At 41.9% G+C, this 17,954-nt stretch overlaps 1 protein-coding gene across 22 annotated transcripts in view; it reads right to left on the bottom strand.

Annotated features, from left to right (window-relative positions):
• Window positions 1-17,954, bottom strand: part of LDB2 (LIM domain binding 2) — a 400,597-nt gene that overhangs the window by 240,404 nt on the left and 142,239 nt on the right. For all 22 annotated transcript variants that reach the window (XM_082462629.1, XM_082462644.1, XM_082462640.1 and 19 more), the window contains one exon: window positions 787-889. In XM_082462629.1, coding sequence (XP_082318755.1) covers window positions 787-889 — 103 coding nt within the window. The remainder of the gene's footprint in view (window positions 1-786; window positions 890-17,954) is intronic.

Here is a 17,954-nt window from a genome sequence, read left to right as displayed (position 1 = left end):
TTTGAGACAGTTGGGATGTTTTACCCTCTGACAGACAGATCCCTTCACATGTGCAACGCTGATTTCTGAAAACGCATCTCTCTCTGATCTAACCGGACATTAATTGTCTTCGTGCTGACGTATTTATGCCTCTCCGTCTTACAGCACAACTAGCAAATCTGATCTCTGACAAGTTGGCTGAACCTAATCAGGACAGATCAGCTGTTACCCAAGGTGCCACAGGCTGTAATTTGAGGATCTTTACACAGTTATCACTCGCCAGAAAGACAAGGAGCTATAAATTCTGTCAACAAGAATCCCAAACTGTGTGGTCAAAGCAGCTGTGGCCTCCCCCGCCCCCAAGAAAACATAGCACTTGTCAAATAAATACCTGAGATAATTGATAAGAGGGAATTAGAAGGATATAGCTGATACAGTGACTGTGAGGATATTTTTTTAAGGGGAACTTCAGAAGCAGAATGTTGGGTGTGAAGCGTTGTCAAGCATAAAGAAGGGTCGCAGGGAAGAGATGGATGGCAAGTCTCCACAATTCAGCTACCACTTATCATTGGGGGGCTTGGTTCACATTTGCCTCACTCTCTAAACTGGCAAATGTCCAAACATCCTAAGCCTCGAAGGAAATCTCTTGCTGCCGAGTCGGGCTGCCACCCGGTGACAGTGCCTTGATCAGAGGCAGGAGGCCGGGATTATTGTCAGCCTGTCAGCACTGTATTATTCTCTGAAGACCCCTGTGTTTTCCTTACGGGCGCAAAAAGAGGGAATATTAGAGAAAATAAACTTTCTTACTGTATCGCTTTGGTCCATCTTCCAAACAAAAGGAAAGGGTTAATGTGGCGTCATCTTCAAAAAACTCGGTGGCAAACGCATCCCACCAGAGGTTGTCGCTATCCTGCAAAAAGACAGATCATTTATTTAACAGGCAAGAGTGGAAAAATATCTCAAAGGGGAAAAGAAAAGGGAAAAAGGCAGAAAAATTCAGTCATCGGTGGCTTGGGACTTAGCATATGTGTGTGGGTGTTCTGGAAGGGGTGTGGGCAGGCGTGTGGTCACTCTTCAAATTAATTGCCTCAAATGGGGACTGAATTCCAATTCAATAAACGAGTTAATGCAAAGCAAATGAAAATTAATTCTCGAGGACATATTTGGGGAGATTTAATAAACGTATTCTGGAGCACAATGTGACATTTTTTAAGAAAAAGCTTTGCTTTTAATGTAAAATGCATTCAGCTTTTTCTCTCTCTCTTTCTCTTTGCTCATTTAGGAGTCTGGTTTTACAAACAGAAACCACAATATTACAACCAGGTTAAGGAGAGTACATTTTTTAACAATAATTTATTCAAAAAAAAAGTTGTGTGTGGCCTGTAGCCTTCCTCTATGCAAATATCCCTAGAAAAGATACAGGTATTGCTACATGGATTTATGTAGAAAGATGAGTTTGTGCGCAAGCAACCATCACATGCATATGGATTGTTCTTGAGGATTGGTTTAAGATTATAGGCAATCACTTGCTCGTTATTAAATCAGTTATTAAAAGCAGAATAGTTCAGCAGAATGCAAACCATCCACATGAACTCTGTTTGTTTGTCTTGGGTTGAATGTTTCCCTTGCTCATCCAGAAAATAATTTGAAATTGGCCCAGTTGAAGGCCATTAAAATCATTGCTAAGCTTCAAGGGCAGGGGAAGGGCCTCCTCTAACAGGGAATTAGGAGGGTTATGCAAAGTGCTACATTTAAAAGGGGGAATCATACCTGGGCCTCATTCTCTGTATAGTGCTCGATTTACCCTCAAATTCTTAAGTGCAATCTTTTTCCAGAGAATTGTTGGTTAGCGCCAGATTTCAGGACAAGATGTTTCCCAGCTGCCTGTCAGATGGGGGAGGGACACAGAGGGGCCTGCTGGCTCCTCTCTTAAAGGCCCCCAACCCTGGGGCCCTGGCCAAGATCTCACCAGCCTCTCTTCCTCCCATTAAGTTGTTCTGCTTATGACAACATTAAGTTGTTGTCACTGGCAGGCCTTGGGAACAAGCCTTCAGTCCCAATGGGAATAATTAACGGTCCACTGAAGACTGATACTGTTCCTCTTTTCAGAAAAGAAGAAGCTTAGACAAATGAATGTCCTTGTCTCTTTTTCTCTGGCCTCCTCCCAATGGCCACACCAAAAGCCAACACTTTTCTTAGTAGAATACAGTAAATATAAAACCATCCAGGGGTATATCATGACTCCACATACAAACTACCCCCCCCCATCTCCTTTCAGAAACAAATGTTTATTGAGCACTTATTACGTGCAGGCCCTCGGAATACACAGTAGGATAAGAGATTGGCCTCTACCCTCAAAGGGCTCAAACCCACTGGCAGGACACAGCCGACTGAGTATCAAACAGACAGCCTCGCTCCACACCTGAGACCAGGGCACAGGGCCTGAATGCTGTGGAAACTGTCAGAGCTTCTAGAAAAATCAGTGGGCTTGGAAGTGAAGCAGCAGCTGGGGCAAGAAACCCTATTTGGGAGCCTGGATACACAGGGTTTTTTTAATTTCAAATTGCTATACGGATGGAAAAAGAATAATGGTTAACATTTATTGAGCGCTTACCACATGCCAAACACTGTTCTAAATACTTTATATACATTTTCTCACTTGTTCCTCATTACCACCCTGATTCTTGGTTTTGTTTTGCTTTTTTTCCCTTGTCAGTACAATATCAGTTTCTTGTGAGTAGGGGCTCTGTTTTGCCTGCTTCTCCATCTCCCAGGCCCCAGTCGGTGACGAGGCCATGGTGTTACTCAATGAAAGCTGTTCAGTGACTGGCTGGAACTACTCACGTTATCATCCCAGTTTTACAACTGCAGAAACGGATTAGGGGGTGAAGGTAACTTGCCCAAGTCCACTCGGCCAATAAACAGCAGAGTGGGGGTTCACATGTAGCTTTTTAAAATACTCAGGTTCATGCCATAATAGTAATTAAGTGTGGTGTCAAAATGCCGGTTCAAGGAATGATTGTCCCAGAACTATATTTTAATCATGTAATAGGATATTAGAGAGAAAGTGAAAATGGGGGGAACGCTTTCAGAATTCCTATACAGGGGCTGGGACTTTCGGACATCTGAGATCTGCCCCGGTCTCTGCCGACTCATTTCTCTGGCGTCTTTGGGAAGGCAAGGGCTAGGGTTCAGAAAGAAGGAAGGGAGATGGAAAAGGGCATATTTTGTCTCAGGCTGGTTTCTCCTCCAGCTCCTCGCTCTTCTTACTGCCCCACTGCCAGGACTCACGCCCAGAAAGAGGCCGGCGCCATGCGGTAGGGCAGGTGGTATTACAACACTGGTGGAATTCGTCCTGTGGGCAATCCTCAGAGGAGACTCATCCCGACACTACCTCTTCCCAGCGATGTGAACTTGGACAGCTTATTTTACCTCCCTGACCCTGTTTCCTCACTTGGAAATTAAGGATAACAATAATGATAATAATAACAACAACGGTAATAACTATCTTGCACAGTAGATGCAACAACAGTTACATTAATAACTATCTTGCAAGGTAGATGTGAAAATTCAATAAGTTAATGGCTGTAACGTGCCCAGCAGAGTGCCTGGAACACAGTAAAGATCAATACAATGTCCCTTTCCTACCTTTATCTACCATCTTTAACACCATTCCTAAGGGATGAAGCATTCCATGCTCTAAAGAACTCTACATCAAAAATGTTTATATATCAAGCATGTCTCCAAATCACTTCAACTATTTGTAACCCATTTACTATTATTGTTACTATTTGCAACAATACCTGTCTACAACACAGTGAAAACTCTGAATGGAAATTGATCAACTCCTTTTGGCCTGCTAATTGTTCAAAGGCCCAGTGACTAGATCAGTTCCTCTACCTCCATTTTCCTGTCATCTAATTCCTGGTTTTTAGCACGTCTGCTAGAAAATGGACTAGTGGAAGGTAAAAGCCCAGGGAGAACCCAGGCTGATCTGAAGTCACTAGGAGAAAAGAAAGGATTCAAGCTGTAAGGAGGTGAGAGAGTTGTCTATGAGCAGCCATACAGGTTCCACGGGGCTCAGACAAGTGAGTGTTGGCAGAAATCAAGGGGGGAGGGGGAGTAATGACCCAAGAAGGGGGGATGACATTTGATTCAAACTAACTATAATGGAACATGAGATGAGTCAATGTCTCAGGAAATTTCAGGACAGTTTTGGTAGGAGAAGGTCATATCAGGTGACTATACACACAAAAAAAAATCAATTGGCTTTGGTCACAAATCTTGGAAGAACATTCCAAAACTAAAAATGCGATATATGCTTTCACAGGGCCAGACACATAATAGGTACATAATAGAATATATACACATTTTGGCTGATAGAATGAATGAGTGGATGAAAGACTGGAATTCCTTTTTGTTCCATCAAAAACCCAACTCAAGAAAATCACTTACACGGTTTTTGTGAGCTCTAGATGGTTGACCCTACTTTGTCTATTGGCCAATATTTTTAAACTGACACAAAAAAATTTTGGATATTATTTTTAAGCTATAGTTGTCAACTGCCCCCCAACACACATATATAAAGCTTTTGAATTAGTCCTCAGTTATGAGAGGAAAAATGCTGATGGAGAAAGGGAATTAAAAAGTAGTATTTTTAAGAAAATATTACTAAATGTCAAGTACAGGCCAGTCTTGACTTGGCTTTTTTCTGAAGGAAGGAGATCGTGGAAAGAATACATGTTTGGGGGGCCCTGGGTTAACAGTAGTACCCATAACTCAATATTTTCTAAGTTTTTTCCATGAATTGAACCATCTTATATTCACAACTGCCCTAATTGTCCCCAGGGGCAGAGCAGGCATCCTTAGAAGAATTTATACCCTTAACCTCTATGTTACATTGGCTTCAACATACGAATTCTGCCTCTTATTCGCTGATGACCTAAGTCAAGCTTCCTAACTTGTTTGCATCTATTTGCTCATTTGCAAAGTGGAAACAATCAGTTCAGTGGACTGTGAGGGCTAAGGAGAAACTGCCCAGCACATAATAGTTGCTCAATAAATGACAGCTATTATTATTATTTCTTATGGTCTCCTTTGACCTTCAGATATTTATAAACAGAGAATCTGAATTTCAAAAAAGTTAAACTCCTTAGTAAAGATCAGACAGCTAGAAAGTGGCAAAGATAAAGTTCACATCCAAGTCTGCCTAATTCCAGTCTATTTTTTTAAATAGCAAAATTGAGAGGAAGGTACAGAGAATTTCCACACTCTCCCTGCCCGCACACATGCATAGCCTCCCCCGTTACCAACAGCCCTCACCACCCACAGCAGCAGATTTGTTACAATTGATGAACTGACCAGGCCAGGTTTTTTCCAAATAATTCTGCTTAAAAAGTGATTTTCCACCTTAGGTTGAAGACAAAAAGATGCACAAGAGCAGAAGAAGAGGCCAGCATTAATTAGCAAGAGGAAATTTTGCTTGAACAGATCTCCTCCTCCAGTTCTTTCAGATTTTGCCCCCTTTCCCCCACCTTCATGTTGTTTTTCTGAAAATAAACCTCCTTTTTGAACATCCCTTCCTTCCATTTTGCTGGCTGGTATAGTTCCTGGGATCAGTGAGGCAACTTTATGGAAGACATTTGCCTAATGACTAGGCCAGGAGTCCAGGCAGCCGCTGCAACGCAGCTACAAAGACCTGTGCTGAACCAAGTACGAAATCTCTGGCAGAAGATCTTACAGTGAGACTGGTGGAATCTCAGTTCTCAGCCACAGAGCTGAGCTAACAACCTCCTGAGTTGTGGTCAATGATAAAAAATCAGTGCCACCATTATTCAACTTCTAGATGTTGGTCATCTAGATGGTCTGAGCCTTGCAGACAAAGGCAACATGTACAAGAGACCAAGGAAATATAACAGAAAATGACTGGTCACGATTCTGAAGTTCTGTCTATCCACAGGCTAACACTTCTGTCTCCTGATTGCATACTTGACACCTCCATAATTGGAGAAATGGAAGAACCAAGGAGTTCCCTTGGGAGCAGGTCATATGGCCAAGTCCAATAAGCTGACCAGTAGGAGGCTGTGTGAGGAAATTTTCCAAGGCTGTTTCGCAGCAAGGATTCCAAAGAGGAGCTCACTAAGTCTGGTTTCCCCTAAGGTGTGAAGGGAAGGTAGGATGTTGTCGCCCACTCTCCATGCAGGCAATCCCCTCAAGTCAAACCAATGTGGAGAATAACTAGGAAGGGCCTTGAGACTGACCAGCAGGTCAAGATCAACCTCTCAAGACTTGGAGGTAAAGGTTATAACAAATGCCTTTAAAAACAAACCAATAGGGCTTCCCTGGTGGTGCAGTGGATGAGAATCTGCCTGCCAATGCAGGGGACATGGGTTCGAGCCCTGGTCTGGGAGGATCCCACATGCCGCGGAGCGACTAAGCCCGTGAGCCACAACTACTGAGCCTGCGCGTCTGGAGCCTGTGCTCCGCAACAAGAGAGGCCGCGACAGTGAGAGGCCCGCGCACCGCGATGAAGAGTGGCCCCCGCTCGCCGCAACTGGAGAAAGCCCTCGCACAGAAACGAAGACCCAACACAGCCAAAAATAAATATAAATAAATAAATAAATTTAAAAACAACAACAACAACAACAACAAACCAATAGCGTGAGGTTTTTGGTAGGTGGGGTGGCCGAGCACACCAGTTACTGCCACATAGCATAGATACAACATATGGTGGATATATGGGAAAAGACGTTCTATCCAGGGAAAAGCCACTCTTACCACTCTGGGGACCAGCATAGTCAGGAGTTGGCCTGTGTGGAGCCAAAGGACCCAGCAACTTACCTTGTCAAACCAAGGGTCCCTCTTTAACCATTTCCTGCCTCCTTGTCTTTGCATATGTTGTTCTTTTGGCCTGGCGTATCCAGCAAATACCAAGTCCCAGTCCTTCGATTCCTTTTTTCCCTGTCTCCTGTGCTAGGAAAGCTTGATAGCTCTACCCCTGTTAGAGTGTGGATCATATTATAATTGAATCACTGCCTTGTAATATAAATTTATCTAAACTTGTGGCTGCTGTAGAGGACCATGAGATGCTTAAGGATACGGACCGGGCATTAGCATCTCTCCATCCTCAACAGATCTCCCACCTATAAATCACCCAGTAGGGAGTAGAACAGATGGTGAGGCCATAACCACACAGTGAGTAAGATTCTTCCTCTAAGATTGCAGGAATCTTAGGTCTAAACTCAGTGGCTAGGGGACCAGGACAGTGTACAAGCAGAGGCTTCTCTCTGTCATATCACTGTTGCCTCACTTTTCATCAGTAGATGTACCAACCATGCATGTGACATGTTCATAGGGATGCAGAAATTACCTCCCACCTACACTGCCATTCTACTGAACCATCTTTGGGCATTTTTCTTGTTCTTTTCAGTGAAACATTGGTTAAGTGAATACACTTCATTGATTGTAACTGAAATAAGTGATGTTTAAAAATAAAGAAAGAAATAAGTGATGTTTTACTTTATTAATTTTTAAAAATAGAGAATAGAGGATAATATGGTGAAGGCCTGTGGCCCATTATCCAGAATTAACAATTATTAAAATAATATCTTTCTTTCCTTTTTAAAAGGAATTAAAAATTATAAATAAAAATAAACGTCCTGGGTCTCCATAGCTTTCTGTATTTTTCTCTCCCTTCCCCCAGGCTCCCATAAACAACCATTTCGTGAAAATCATATGGCCCTTCCTAGCCCATCTTTTATATTTATATACATACATGACTCCATTCATATATAGCCCTGTTTTATGTTTTTAATATTTTATTTAAATGATATCATACATTATGTTTCCTTCTTTAAACTTTTTTTTTTTTTCATTCAACATTGTGTTTTGGAGACGTCTCCATTTTATATATCAGGGCCTCTTCTTTCCTTATATAAGCTACATGGTAGTACACTAGATGAAAAGAATATATTTTATTTAAGCATTTTGCTACTAATGATCTCTAGACAGTTTCTCATTTTTTGCCATTACAACAATGCTGCGAAAAGTATCTTTGCAGTGTCCCTTTGTGTTAATGTGTAAGAATCTCTCTGGGGCATATATCTAAAGTGGCCATGCCTAGGCATAGGGTGTGTACTTGTGTATATTTTGGCTCTTCCATTAGGAGGTCCCTATGCTTCCAGATTGAAGACTACTGGTCTGAAGATGCACGGGTAGAGATGAAACTAAGAGCATTTCCAAGCAATATATTTCCAAGTGAGATCTAACAACAAGATCCACAGAATTCCAAAACAGAGTCCAGCTCTGCCAGGAGAAGGATGAGCATCTGAAAGTCCAAAGAATATGCAATGATGGAAATACCACTACTAATAAAAGTTCTCCTGTCATCCTTTTAAAGGCAGAGTGTATCCCAGGGACTTCATTAACCAAAAGGAGGATGAGTTCTTGACACAACACAAGAAAGGAAGCAGAGTTGCTTCATGGTCCTCCGAAATGGCTCATGAGACAGAATGATTGAGTACCAAACACCCCAATGTGTGGGCGCAGGGGTAGGGAGTGAGGGGCATCTAACTCCATACACTCTGCCACGAGGCTTCTCATGGAGGTCATGCCTGCCTTTACCTTTCAATCCTGGCTGTTGTTTAGTACCTGAACAGTGCATATTTAGTGCTTAGTGAATATTAATAAGTAAAAAGTGGATTATTTTCCCAAAGCTGGAAAGTAACAATAGCAGAGAACAGCGTCTGGGTAAACAAAGAGGAAATTAACTCTGCCTGAACCCAGACCCGGGTGGAGGGGTGCGGCCTACTATTCTCGTATATTTTAATTAGGTAAAAACACCATTAAAGCTCCTCCACTCTAAGTAATCCCCTCTATACATCTCTGTGATGAAAATCCTTGGTCCCTTTGTCCCATCTCACAGGTGAGCCCAAGTAGCCCCAGCAGCCAAATCATATACCAGGATGAGAGATGCACTCAGGTCAAATAGCAGAAGAGAGTCTTAATTATATTTAAACTCCACAAAAGCATTTTGCTTCCAACCCGGATTCTCTTCCATTCCTATCTCTGTCCCTCTCCACCAAAAACAGGATCCTGGTGCCAGGGTTGCCCCCCAGCATCTTTAACTTAAGCACTGACAGGTTATGTGGGATTTTTGCCAGAGTAATTATTTTTCAATTCAACAATAATGAGAAATTACCATGGCAACCACTTGTCACGTGGCACACATACACCCCCTCCAAAGAATGAACCATACATAAAGCATCTATTTCTTGAAAAGTGAGTTTTTTAAATGAAAATAAACTTAAACAGGTCAAAGTGGAGAGAATGTATGAAGGGGTCTGGAAACAGGAAGATGAGGAGGGCATTGACTTTCTTCAGTATCTTGCGGTTCTAGAAAATAATGATATCTCATCACCCTACTGTCTTATACGCACGCACACATAGATAGCACACTATTCATTTGTATCTTACCATTGTGGTCACTCCCATCTTACACATGTCAGTTGACCTCTCTTAGAAAACACTGCAGAAAAAACATGTGTCTCCAGGACCAAGACTGATGCACACTTGGCTAGACTTGCTTTCCCTAAATTTCTTTGCCTGTCACTTGCATATGTTGAGACAGAAGACAATAATCTCCTGCCAAATCTCCTGGCTTTCCCTTTCTAGAGACTCTCACACACTGAAGGGGGTGCAGGTTTTTATTTTCTCTAACTACAAAGGTCTTTTTTCTTCCTTCATTTCTCCAAACCTAGGAGTCTTGTATCAAGCCATGTTTTTTTCCAAATTAGCCACATTTAATAGTAATAGTCAACAGTTACATAGCATTTCTGTGTGTCGGCCACCATTCTGAATCCATTGAATAATATAAACTCCTTGAAACCTCACAATGACCCTAGGGGCTAAGTCCTATTATTCATGCCATTCTATAGATGAGAAAACTGAGGCACAGAGAAGTTAAATATCTGCTTAAGCTAAATTAGCTAAAGCTAACAAGTAGCAGAGATATTTCAAACACAGGGACTCTGGCTCTTGAGTTTGGGATCATATAAGCACTTTACTACGATGTTCTTTGTCTAGAGCAATGTTCTTCAAAATTTCTACTGTCTTCTTAGTTGTTTCAATCTCCAATTAATGCACTGAATGTTTGGGGCTCTGTTTCCTGAACAGACAGCCCAAAGCAAGGCTTTCCATCACATCGATGGAATTCTACATCGAGACACAGAAATAAAAGTAATAGGGTAAGATCATTTGCTCTCACTAGCTGGTAATTTTGCACAAGCATGTAATGAACACAGGGAGAGAATTTTAAATCCCCCCTTTTTATTTAACGTTATGGAATTTTTTTTTAATCTCATGTCCCAGAGGTTGTAGTTTTTTTTTTAATAAATTTATTTATTTATTCATTTATTCTTTGGCTGGGTTGGGTCTTTGTTGCTTTGCACAGGCTTTCTCTAGTTGCGGCGAGCAGGGGCTACTCTTGACTTATTGCGGTGGCTTCTCTTTGTTGCGGAGCATGGGCTCTAGGCACACAGGCTGCAGTAGTTGCAGCATGCAGGCTTCAGTAGCTGTGGCATGCAGGCTCAGTAGTTGTGGCTCGCGGGCTCTAGAGCGCAGGCTCAGTAGTTGTGGAACATAGGCTTAGTTGCTCTGCTTCATGTGGGATCTTCCCAGACCAGGGCTTGAACCTGTGTCCCCTGCATTGGCAGGCGTATTCTTAACCACTGTGCCACCAGGGGAGTCCCCCAGAGGTTGTAGTTTTATTTTGTTTTTTTTTCTCTCTCATTCTCAACTATGACTTTGTTTATTCTCAACTAAATTGCATTTGATTTTACAGTAAACGTTAGTTATCATTTTAACAGAGAAATTCTAAAACGGCTTGTTACTAAGAGAGTAAATTATGTGTCTTGATAGAACATCTCAGGGTTTCACTCACAATTCGAGGCTTCCCTTTTAGAGAGTGTCTACTACATTTCACTCCCTTATGCTGCTGCCTTGGGAGAGACGTTTCTTAAAACAGGCAGAGACAGGAATTGGCGTCCAGCAGATATGCCTCTGCAGCTAAATCTACATCAAACACCCCAAACACCTGGAAAAATCATGTATTTCAACCTCTGTCCTTGACCTACTAAAGCATTAATTAATTGTGAGGATTCCAAAGAGAAATGCTATTTACAATAATCTAAAAATAATGACTAAAATGTATACAAGTTGAGGTGCCAAAAATAAACTTTGGACTTATTGCAACTATTATGAAATAATAATTTTTTTAAAAGCTTGGATTGCTATCAGCTTTATGAGGGCCGGATCTCTACCCGCGCCTGTGCATTTGCTAACACCTGGCAGGCATGCAACAAATAAGTACTCAATTACTTGATTATTTAAATTATTTCATTTAACAAATAAATATTTGTTTAATTAAAACCAGCATATTCTCAAAACCCTGAAGAAACACAATCGTGTTTTCATGATGGTTGGACACTTCTATTCTCTTTTTTGTTCACGTGTCTGTTAAGCAGGGGCGTTAAATATTTAATGAGTGACTCAACGAAAGTGCTTAGGAGTTTCACAATGAATTACTTTCTAGTCTTCACAGAATCCCTATCAAGTTGGTACTTTTATTATCCCAATTTAAATGGGGAAACGGAGGCCCCAGGAGGTCAAGATATATACCCAAGGTCACAGACCAAGTAAGGGGCAACATTGGGATTTGGTTCCTGAATATTGTGATTCCTGAATGTTTGTTTCTAGCTGCAAAGTTTCACTGCCTGTTCTCATCTATACTGTTCTGGTGTGAAGGAGGAGGAGTATTTTCTTCATAATTAAATTTCCTCTGTTAGACTCCAACCTGGAAACACGCACTCTGACATATCAAAAAATAATATACTAGGGACCCTGTGCAAACCCACTTTGAAAATGACCTAGCGAAGCATTACTCTAGAAGCATGGGTCTCGCTGGTGACAGTTCTGGGCGGCGAGCACCATACCTCATATTACATCATACCCTCTAGGTGTGAGAGGTCCTGAGAGGCAGGATAATGTGATGAGGCAGCAACTCATATATCTTGGGAAAAGTGCACCATAAAATCAGGCACAAATTTTCTGTTCCAACATACACACAGCGGACAATGAGAGAACACTTCTGGAAAAGTTTGCAAGATGCAAAAGCTTGATTTTGTGACCTGCCCAATTGCATCGGAATCAAATGACAGGAATAGTTCTTAGAGTTACCACTCAAAATTGGAAGGCCGTGCCAGGACTGAAGCAAGAAAAGAAAACTCGTGTTTTTCCCTCTTCTTCCTTGGGAAAAGGGAAAAGGTTTTTGTTCACAAAGATAAATAGAAGAAATCCAGCATAATCTCAAAACTCAGAAGGAAAATAATAGGTTTCTCTTGATGATGGTCGAAGGCCTCCATGCTCTTTTCAGTTTACACATCTGTTTATTGGGGTCTTAGATTCCCTCTAAGTCTGTATCACAGCTCCCAGCTTCTCCCTGGGCTCCAGGATCCCTGGCTCCAGCTGCATCACCAACTTCCCCCCTTGTTAACCAAAGAGGCATCTCAGACTGAACATGGCCAAAGCCCTATTTTTACCACACCTCAAACCTATTCTCCCCACTCTTTTCTATGTCAATAATGTAATTCCAAGTTGTCATTCTCTTAGCCCAAACTTTTAGGGCATACTCTTGACTTCGCTCTTTTCCTAAGTCCACACCCCCAATCCATCAGCAATCTATTACCAACCTAGAATGGAGCCCACCCACATTTCTCTCCCTCCACCCGCACTCCTTGTCTGGGCCTCCAGTACCTCCAGCCCGGACAGCAGTGATTGCTTCCTAATCTTTCTCTCTGCCAGCACTCTGTTTCCCTGTACCTGTGCTCTGCTGAGAAGCCTGCATGATCTTTGAACAACGCCCACTAGATCGCATCACTCCCTGTCGAAACCAGCCGGTGGATTCCCATTGCTGCTTTTAGCCATGGAGCAAACTGCCTTGCGTGGTTGGGACTTGGTATTTTTCCTTGGCCTCAATTCCCTTCATTGAACACAGCTCACGAGCCTGGGCTCTTGCCACACAGACCTTCCTTCTAACCCGGGGCCACACTCTGGTCCACCACAGAGACATTTGCACTCGCTGTTCCATCCGTGAGTGGATGCCTTTCCTCTACTTGGCGTAGCTTTCTCTTCCTTGTCATTCAGATCTCAAGTTCTGTGTCACTTGTCACTAGCCTACAGGAGCCAACTTTTTTACCTAATCAGTCAATGTTTTTTCTCCAGGAGGCACTTATCACTTGATTTGGTCTATTTGTTGTCTTCCTACCTACTAAAAAACATAAGCTGGTTGGGATCCTGCTGCCCACTTTGCTGTAGAACCTGGTACACAGTAGGTGCTTAATAAATGATGGCTTGAATAAATGAAAATACCAAAAAATGTGTTAAGAAAAAAGAAAAGAGAAATCTTATCAAAGAGACCACATTAATCTCTCTTTTGGACTTCTACAGGGCAACAATTCCCAGATCCAGACTTGTCACAGCGCATTTGGCTACAACTACATAATAGAGTACTAGGAATCTACCAGAATCTTTATTCCCTTTAATTTTTAAAATAAATATATATCATGAATTAAAAGCATTAAAAATATTCATGCCCTTTGACTTAGTAATTCTATTTCTGGGAATCCATCCAAAGGACATAATCCAAAACTATGTAAATGTTTTATATGCAAAAGTATTCACCATAGGAGCCTTCATAATAGCAAAAAAAAAAAAAAACTAGAAATAATGTGCTGCCCTACAAGGGAGAAATGATTCCAGAAACCGTGATACGTCCACTAGAAAGAAAATAGGAATCTTTAAACATAATGTTTACCCATGGTTTATAATTACACAAAGGCATGCTTAGGTTATAATGTAAAATGAAGAAAGCAAGATGGATAAACAGAGCAGTAGGGCAGAATGGAGGGCTGAGAGACAGAAGCATGCATGGGACCTGGGTCTATGAAAGAGGTGGCCTTATGGGGGAGTGGGAAGGGATAGACAAATGGGTAAGTAGTGTTGGCTTTTCACATGGAAAAAATAAATTTGATTCCACTTCACATAACCAAATATAAATTCCAGATGGATGGAACATATAAATGAAGAAAAACAAAGTTTTCAAACTATTTGAAGAAAAGAGAGCATATTTTGTGTGACCTCAGAACAGGGGGAAAATTTGTAAACAAACACAAGACAAATCATATGAGAAACAAGCGATCCATTTGAATCCATCAAAATATAAACATTTCATGCGACAAAAGACATTGTAAACATGCTACAGTATAAATGACGAGCTGGAAGACGATTAGTAACTAGGATATATAACGAACTGTTCCAGATTAAAAATCAATAACATATAAAAGAGCAAAAAATGTGAAAGTACCATTCCCAGAAAGCGGTCAATAAAGCAATGAAGAGATATTCTATTTCACTTGTAGTCAAGAAAAGGTAGATTAAATCCAAGCCCTTGAACATCCATGTGATTGTCAAAAAAAAAAAAAACTGAACTATGCCACACGTTGCTGGAGAGTTGAGGAAACAGGAACTCTCACGCACTGCGGTCACTTCTCATCGTAGTCTGAAAGCCCCGATGCACAAAGTAGGCAGATGCCAGCATTACCCACCCACTCAGCACCGACCACTCTCCTGGACGTCGTTGCAGCCTGACAAACTTTCCCTTTATCCCTTCCGCCTCTTCACCTGCAATACTTCTCTCACCACACATCTTTCCACTATTTCCCAACCATCCTTTGCTCATTCAAGACATCCATCCAAGTCTTGCCTCCATCCTGAAGCCTCCCAGGATTTCCAAAGTACAGAAAAGTCTCCATTTTCTAGACTGAGAAACATTATTTTTTTAAAAAATTTTCAATTACTATGAGCCTCATGCTGACTACTCCTGTAGTACTATATTTTAATTTTATTTTATTTCACATTACATCTAGTCATTACATTTTCATGTCTCAATGACTCTAAACTCCATGGGTAGAGACATTATATACTTTGGGTTGGTTTTTGCTTCCCACTGCTTATCTGGCACACATTTATTGTGTGTTTAATTATGAACCAAACACTGTACATTATATATTTCAGGCTTTTGAGCATGATCAGGTAGCTACTATTATTATCCTCCTTTAACAAGTGATAAAAAAAAAACCCAGAGCTCAGACAGGTTACTTAATTTTCCCATTCACACAGCTGGTACATGTTGGAATCAGTGTTCAAAGCCACGTCCTGGCTTCAGAACTCATCCCTTTTGACTGACATGAGACAGAAAATATTAGTAATAAGAGGTCACATATAAGACTTGTACATTGCTTCATCATTCACAATAGCCCAGAAATGGAAACCATCTAAATGTCCCTCAACTGATGAACAGATAAACAAAGTGGTATCTCTGTATAACGCAATACTCTTAGCAATGAAAGGAGTAAAATATTGATGAATGCTTTAACACGTACGGCAAAAACATTATGCAAAGAGAAAGAAGCCAGACACAAAATGCCACATATTGAATGATTCCATTTGTATGAAATATCCTGAATCCTGGCTCTGCCACTTACTAGCTGTGTGATCTCAGGCAAATTACGTAAGCTCTCTCTGCCTCCACTTCATTGGGTGTAAAATGGATATAATAATTCCTCACCTTTCGTTGTGAGGATTATACTAGATAATACATGGACCAGTGACTGGAATAGAGTAAACACCCAATAAAGGGCATTATTACTAAGTGGTGGAGAAAGTCTCAAGGCCAGGGTTGGGTGGATATTAAATAATATATAGCAGTGATACATCTTATGGAACAGCCCACACACTTGACAACCTGACAGCCTGGGGCTAGATGTCAATAGCCAGCACGTCTTTGCTCTGTAACTCTGGGCAAGATATTCAATCTCAGTTGCCTTCGCTGTGAAAATGGGAACCATAATGGTCCCTGCACCTCATAGTGTTGTTGTGAAGATTAAATGAACTGATACACTGAAGCGCTTAGTACAGTGTCTGGTACACAAGGAGTGCTTGTTAATTTTTACCCATCATTATTGTTCTGGCCATCAGTGTTAGGTGGCATTAACGGCACCCAAGACAGAGATCTCTATCCTCAGAAAATGTATAATCCAATTACCCAGTTGTCCCACAATTGCCACTGACAGCAGATGCAAACAAGGACACCCTTCTCTGTCTGTCTCCCTCTCCAGGCTGCAAACTCCTCAAAGGCAGGATCAATGTTTTGTTTTTCACCATCTCCCTAGTGCCTTGCACAGTGCCTGCCTGGGAAAAAGCAAGGGTACACTATCCACCAAAGTGAGTTTACAATGCAGACCGAAGGAAGAGAAGCCTCTGTTTTGCACGCCAGCCTCAAATCCACAGTTGCCTGTGGTTCGGGCTAATTTGCATCTCAGCATCTCTGAAAGCTCTGCATTTAGCTATTCAATTTGCTTCCTTGTCAGCTAGATATCACAACTTGCAAGGCAAAAGAGAGCTTTAGAGAATTGTGGCTTGCCTGCCAGCAGCGTATTTGTTGATGCGGGATTTTTCACTTTCCCCCTTCCATCTCCACTGAAGGCAGAAAACTGAGTTCTAATTCTGTCCTGGTAATTCTTTGCTGGGTGACCTCACACAAGTACAAATCAAAGACTCTTAAGTGTTTTAAATGTCCTTAGAGGATGTGCTCAGGCCTTGATTTCTCCATCTGTCAAGTATAAGGATGATTCTAAGGGTCCTTCCAAAGGCATCCTGACAGAACACTCACTTATTCAGGGATTATTGTCCAACAAAAGAACCTGTCCACCTTCCCTACTCTTGCTTTCAGGGAAAACATTTTTGGGGGATCTTGGTCAGGGCTAAAGTAAAGACAACATCATCACCAAAGGATGTAAAAAGGAAGATCTCCATCACCTTCCAGGGTGCAAGAAGAGTCTCCATAGGGATGGCAAATGGATTTTAACCCAAGCGGCCTCTGTGATGAACTGGTGATTGTTACTTACCTGGACTCTGAATCCATTCTCACATGCAACTGATATTTATTGAGCACTTACTATGGGCTAGACAATATTCTGGGCATTAATGATAAAGCAGTGAACAAAAAGGACATAAATCTCTGTGCTTGTAGAGCATATACAGTAGTGGATGACAAACAAAAAACAAGATAAATAAGTGAAATATACCATTTATCAGAGAGTGACAGGTGCACAGAAGAAAAGTAATAAAGCAGGAAAGGGGGACACAAAGAATGGAGGGTAAGAAAGGAGAGGTGAGATTTTAGATGGGGCGACCACGGGTGGCCTTGCTGGAATGTCTCTTTAGATCGTTGTTTCTCAACCTCAGAACTACCGACATTGGGCTGGATAGTTCTTTGCTGGGGGAGGGGGCAGCTATCCTGTGCATTGTAGGATGTTTGACAGCCTCCCTCGTCTCTACCCACGAGATACGAGTAGCATCTCCCTCGGTTGTGACAACCAAAAAATGTCTCCAGACATTTCCAGATGTCCTTCAGGTTGACCACCACTGATTTAGAGTAAAAACCTGAAGAAAGAGAGAGAAGGAGCCACACAGAGATCTAGAAGGATCCTGGGCAGGCACCAGAGGCAGAGGGGTGAACAAGTCTGGGGTTACCCCCCTTCCCCCGGTCACAGCCAACTTATATCAAACAAATATCTTCTTAAGTATGTTTGTTCTCAAGAGAGGGATTGGTCAGTAGAGGTGAGGATGCAGAAGTGCCCCAGCCTGGAGGTCAAAAGATCTTGATGCGTTTAAGGAATGAAAAGGAGGGCATCTGAGCCAAGTATGGGGAGCCAGGAGTGAGGCCAAAGATGAGCCTGGTGAGGGCCCAGGATCTCTTCCTACCAGCGAGACCTCCTAGGAAGGTCTTAAGCAGGGAAGTGTCGTGATCAATTTAGGTTCCAAGGACCTTCTATGACAAGACCAAGTGACCACCACCC

Source organism: Balaenoptera physalus, assembly GCF_965194825.1.
Source record: "Balaenoptera physalus genome assembly, chromosome: 5".
NCBI classification, from domain to species: Eukaryota; Metazoa; Chordata; class Mammalia; order Artiodactyla; family Balaenopteridae; genus Balaenoptera; species Balaenoptera physalus.
Note: the sequence above shows the minus strand (reverse complement) of the source record. Positions and strands in the feature narration are given on the sequence as shown.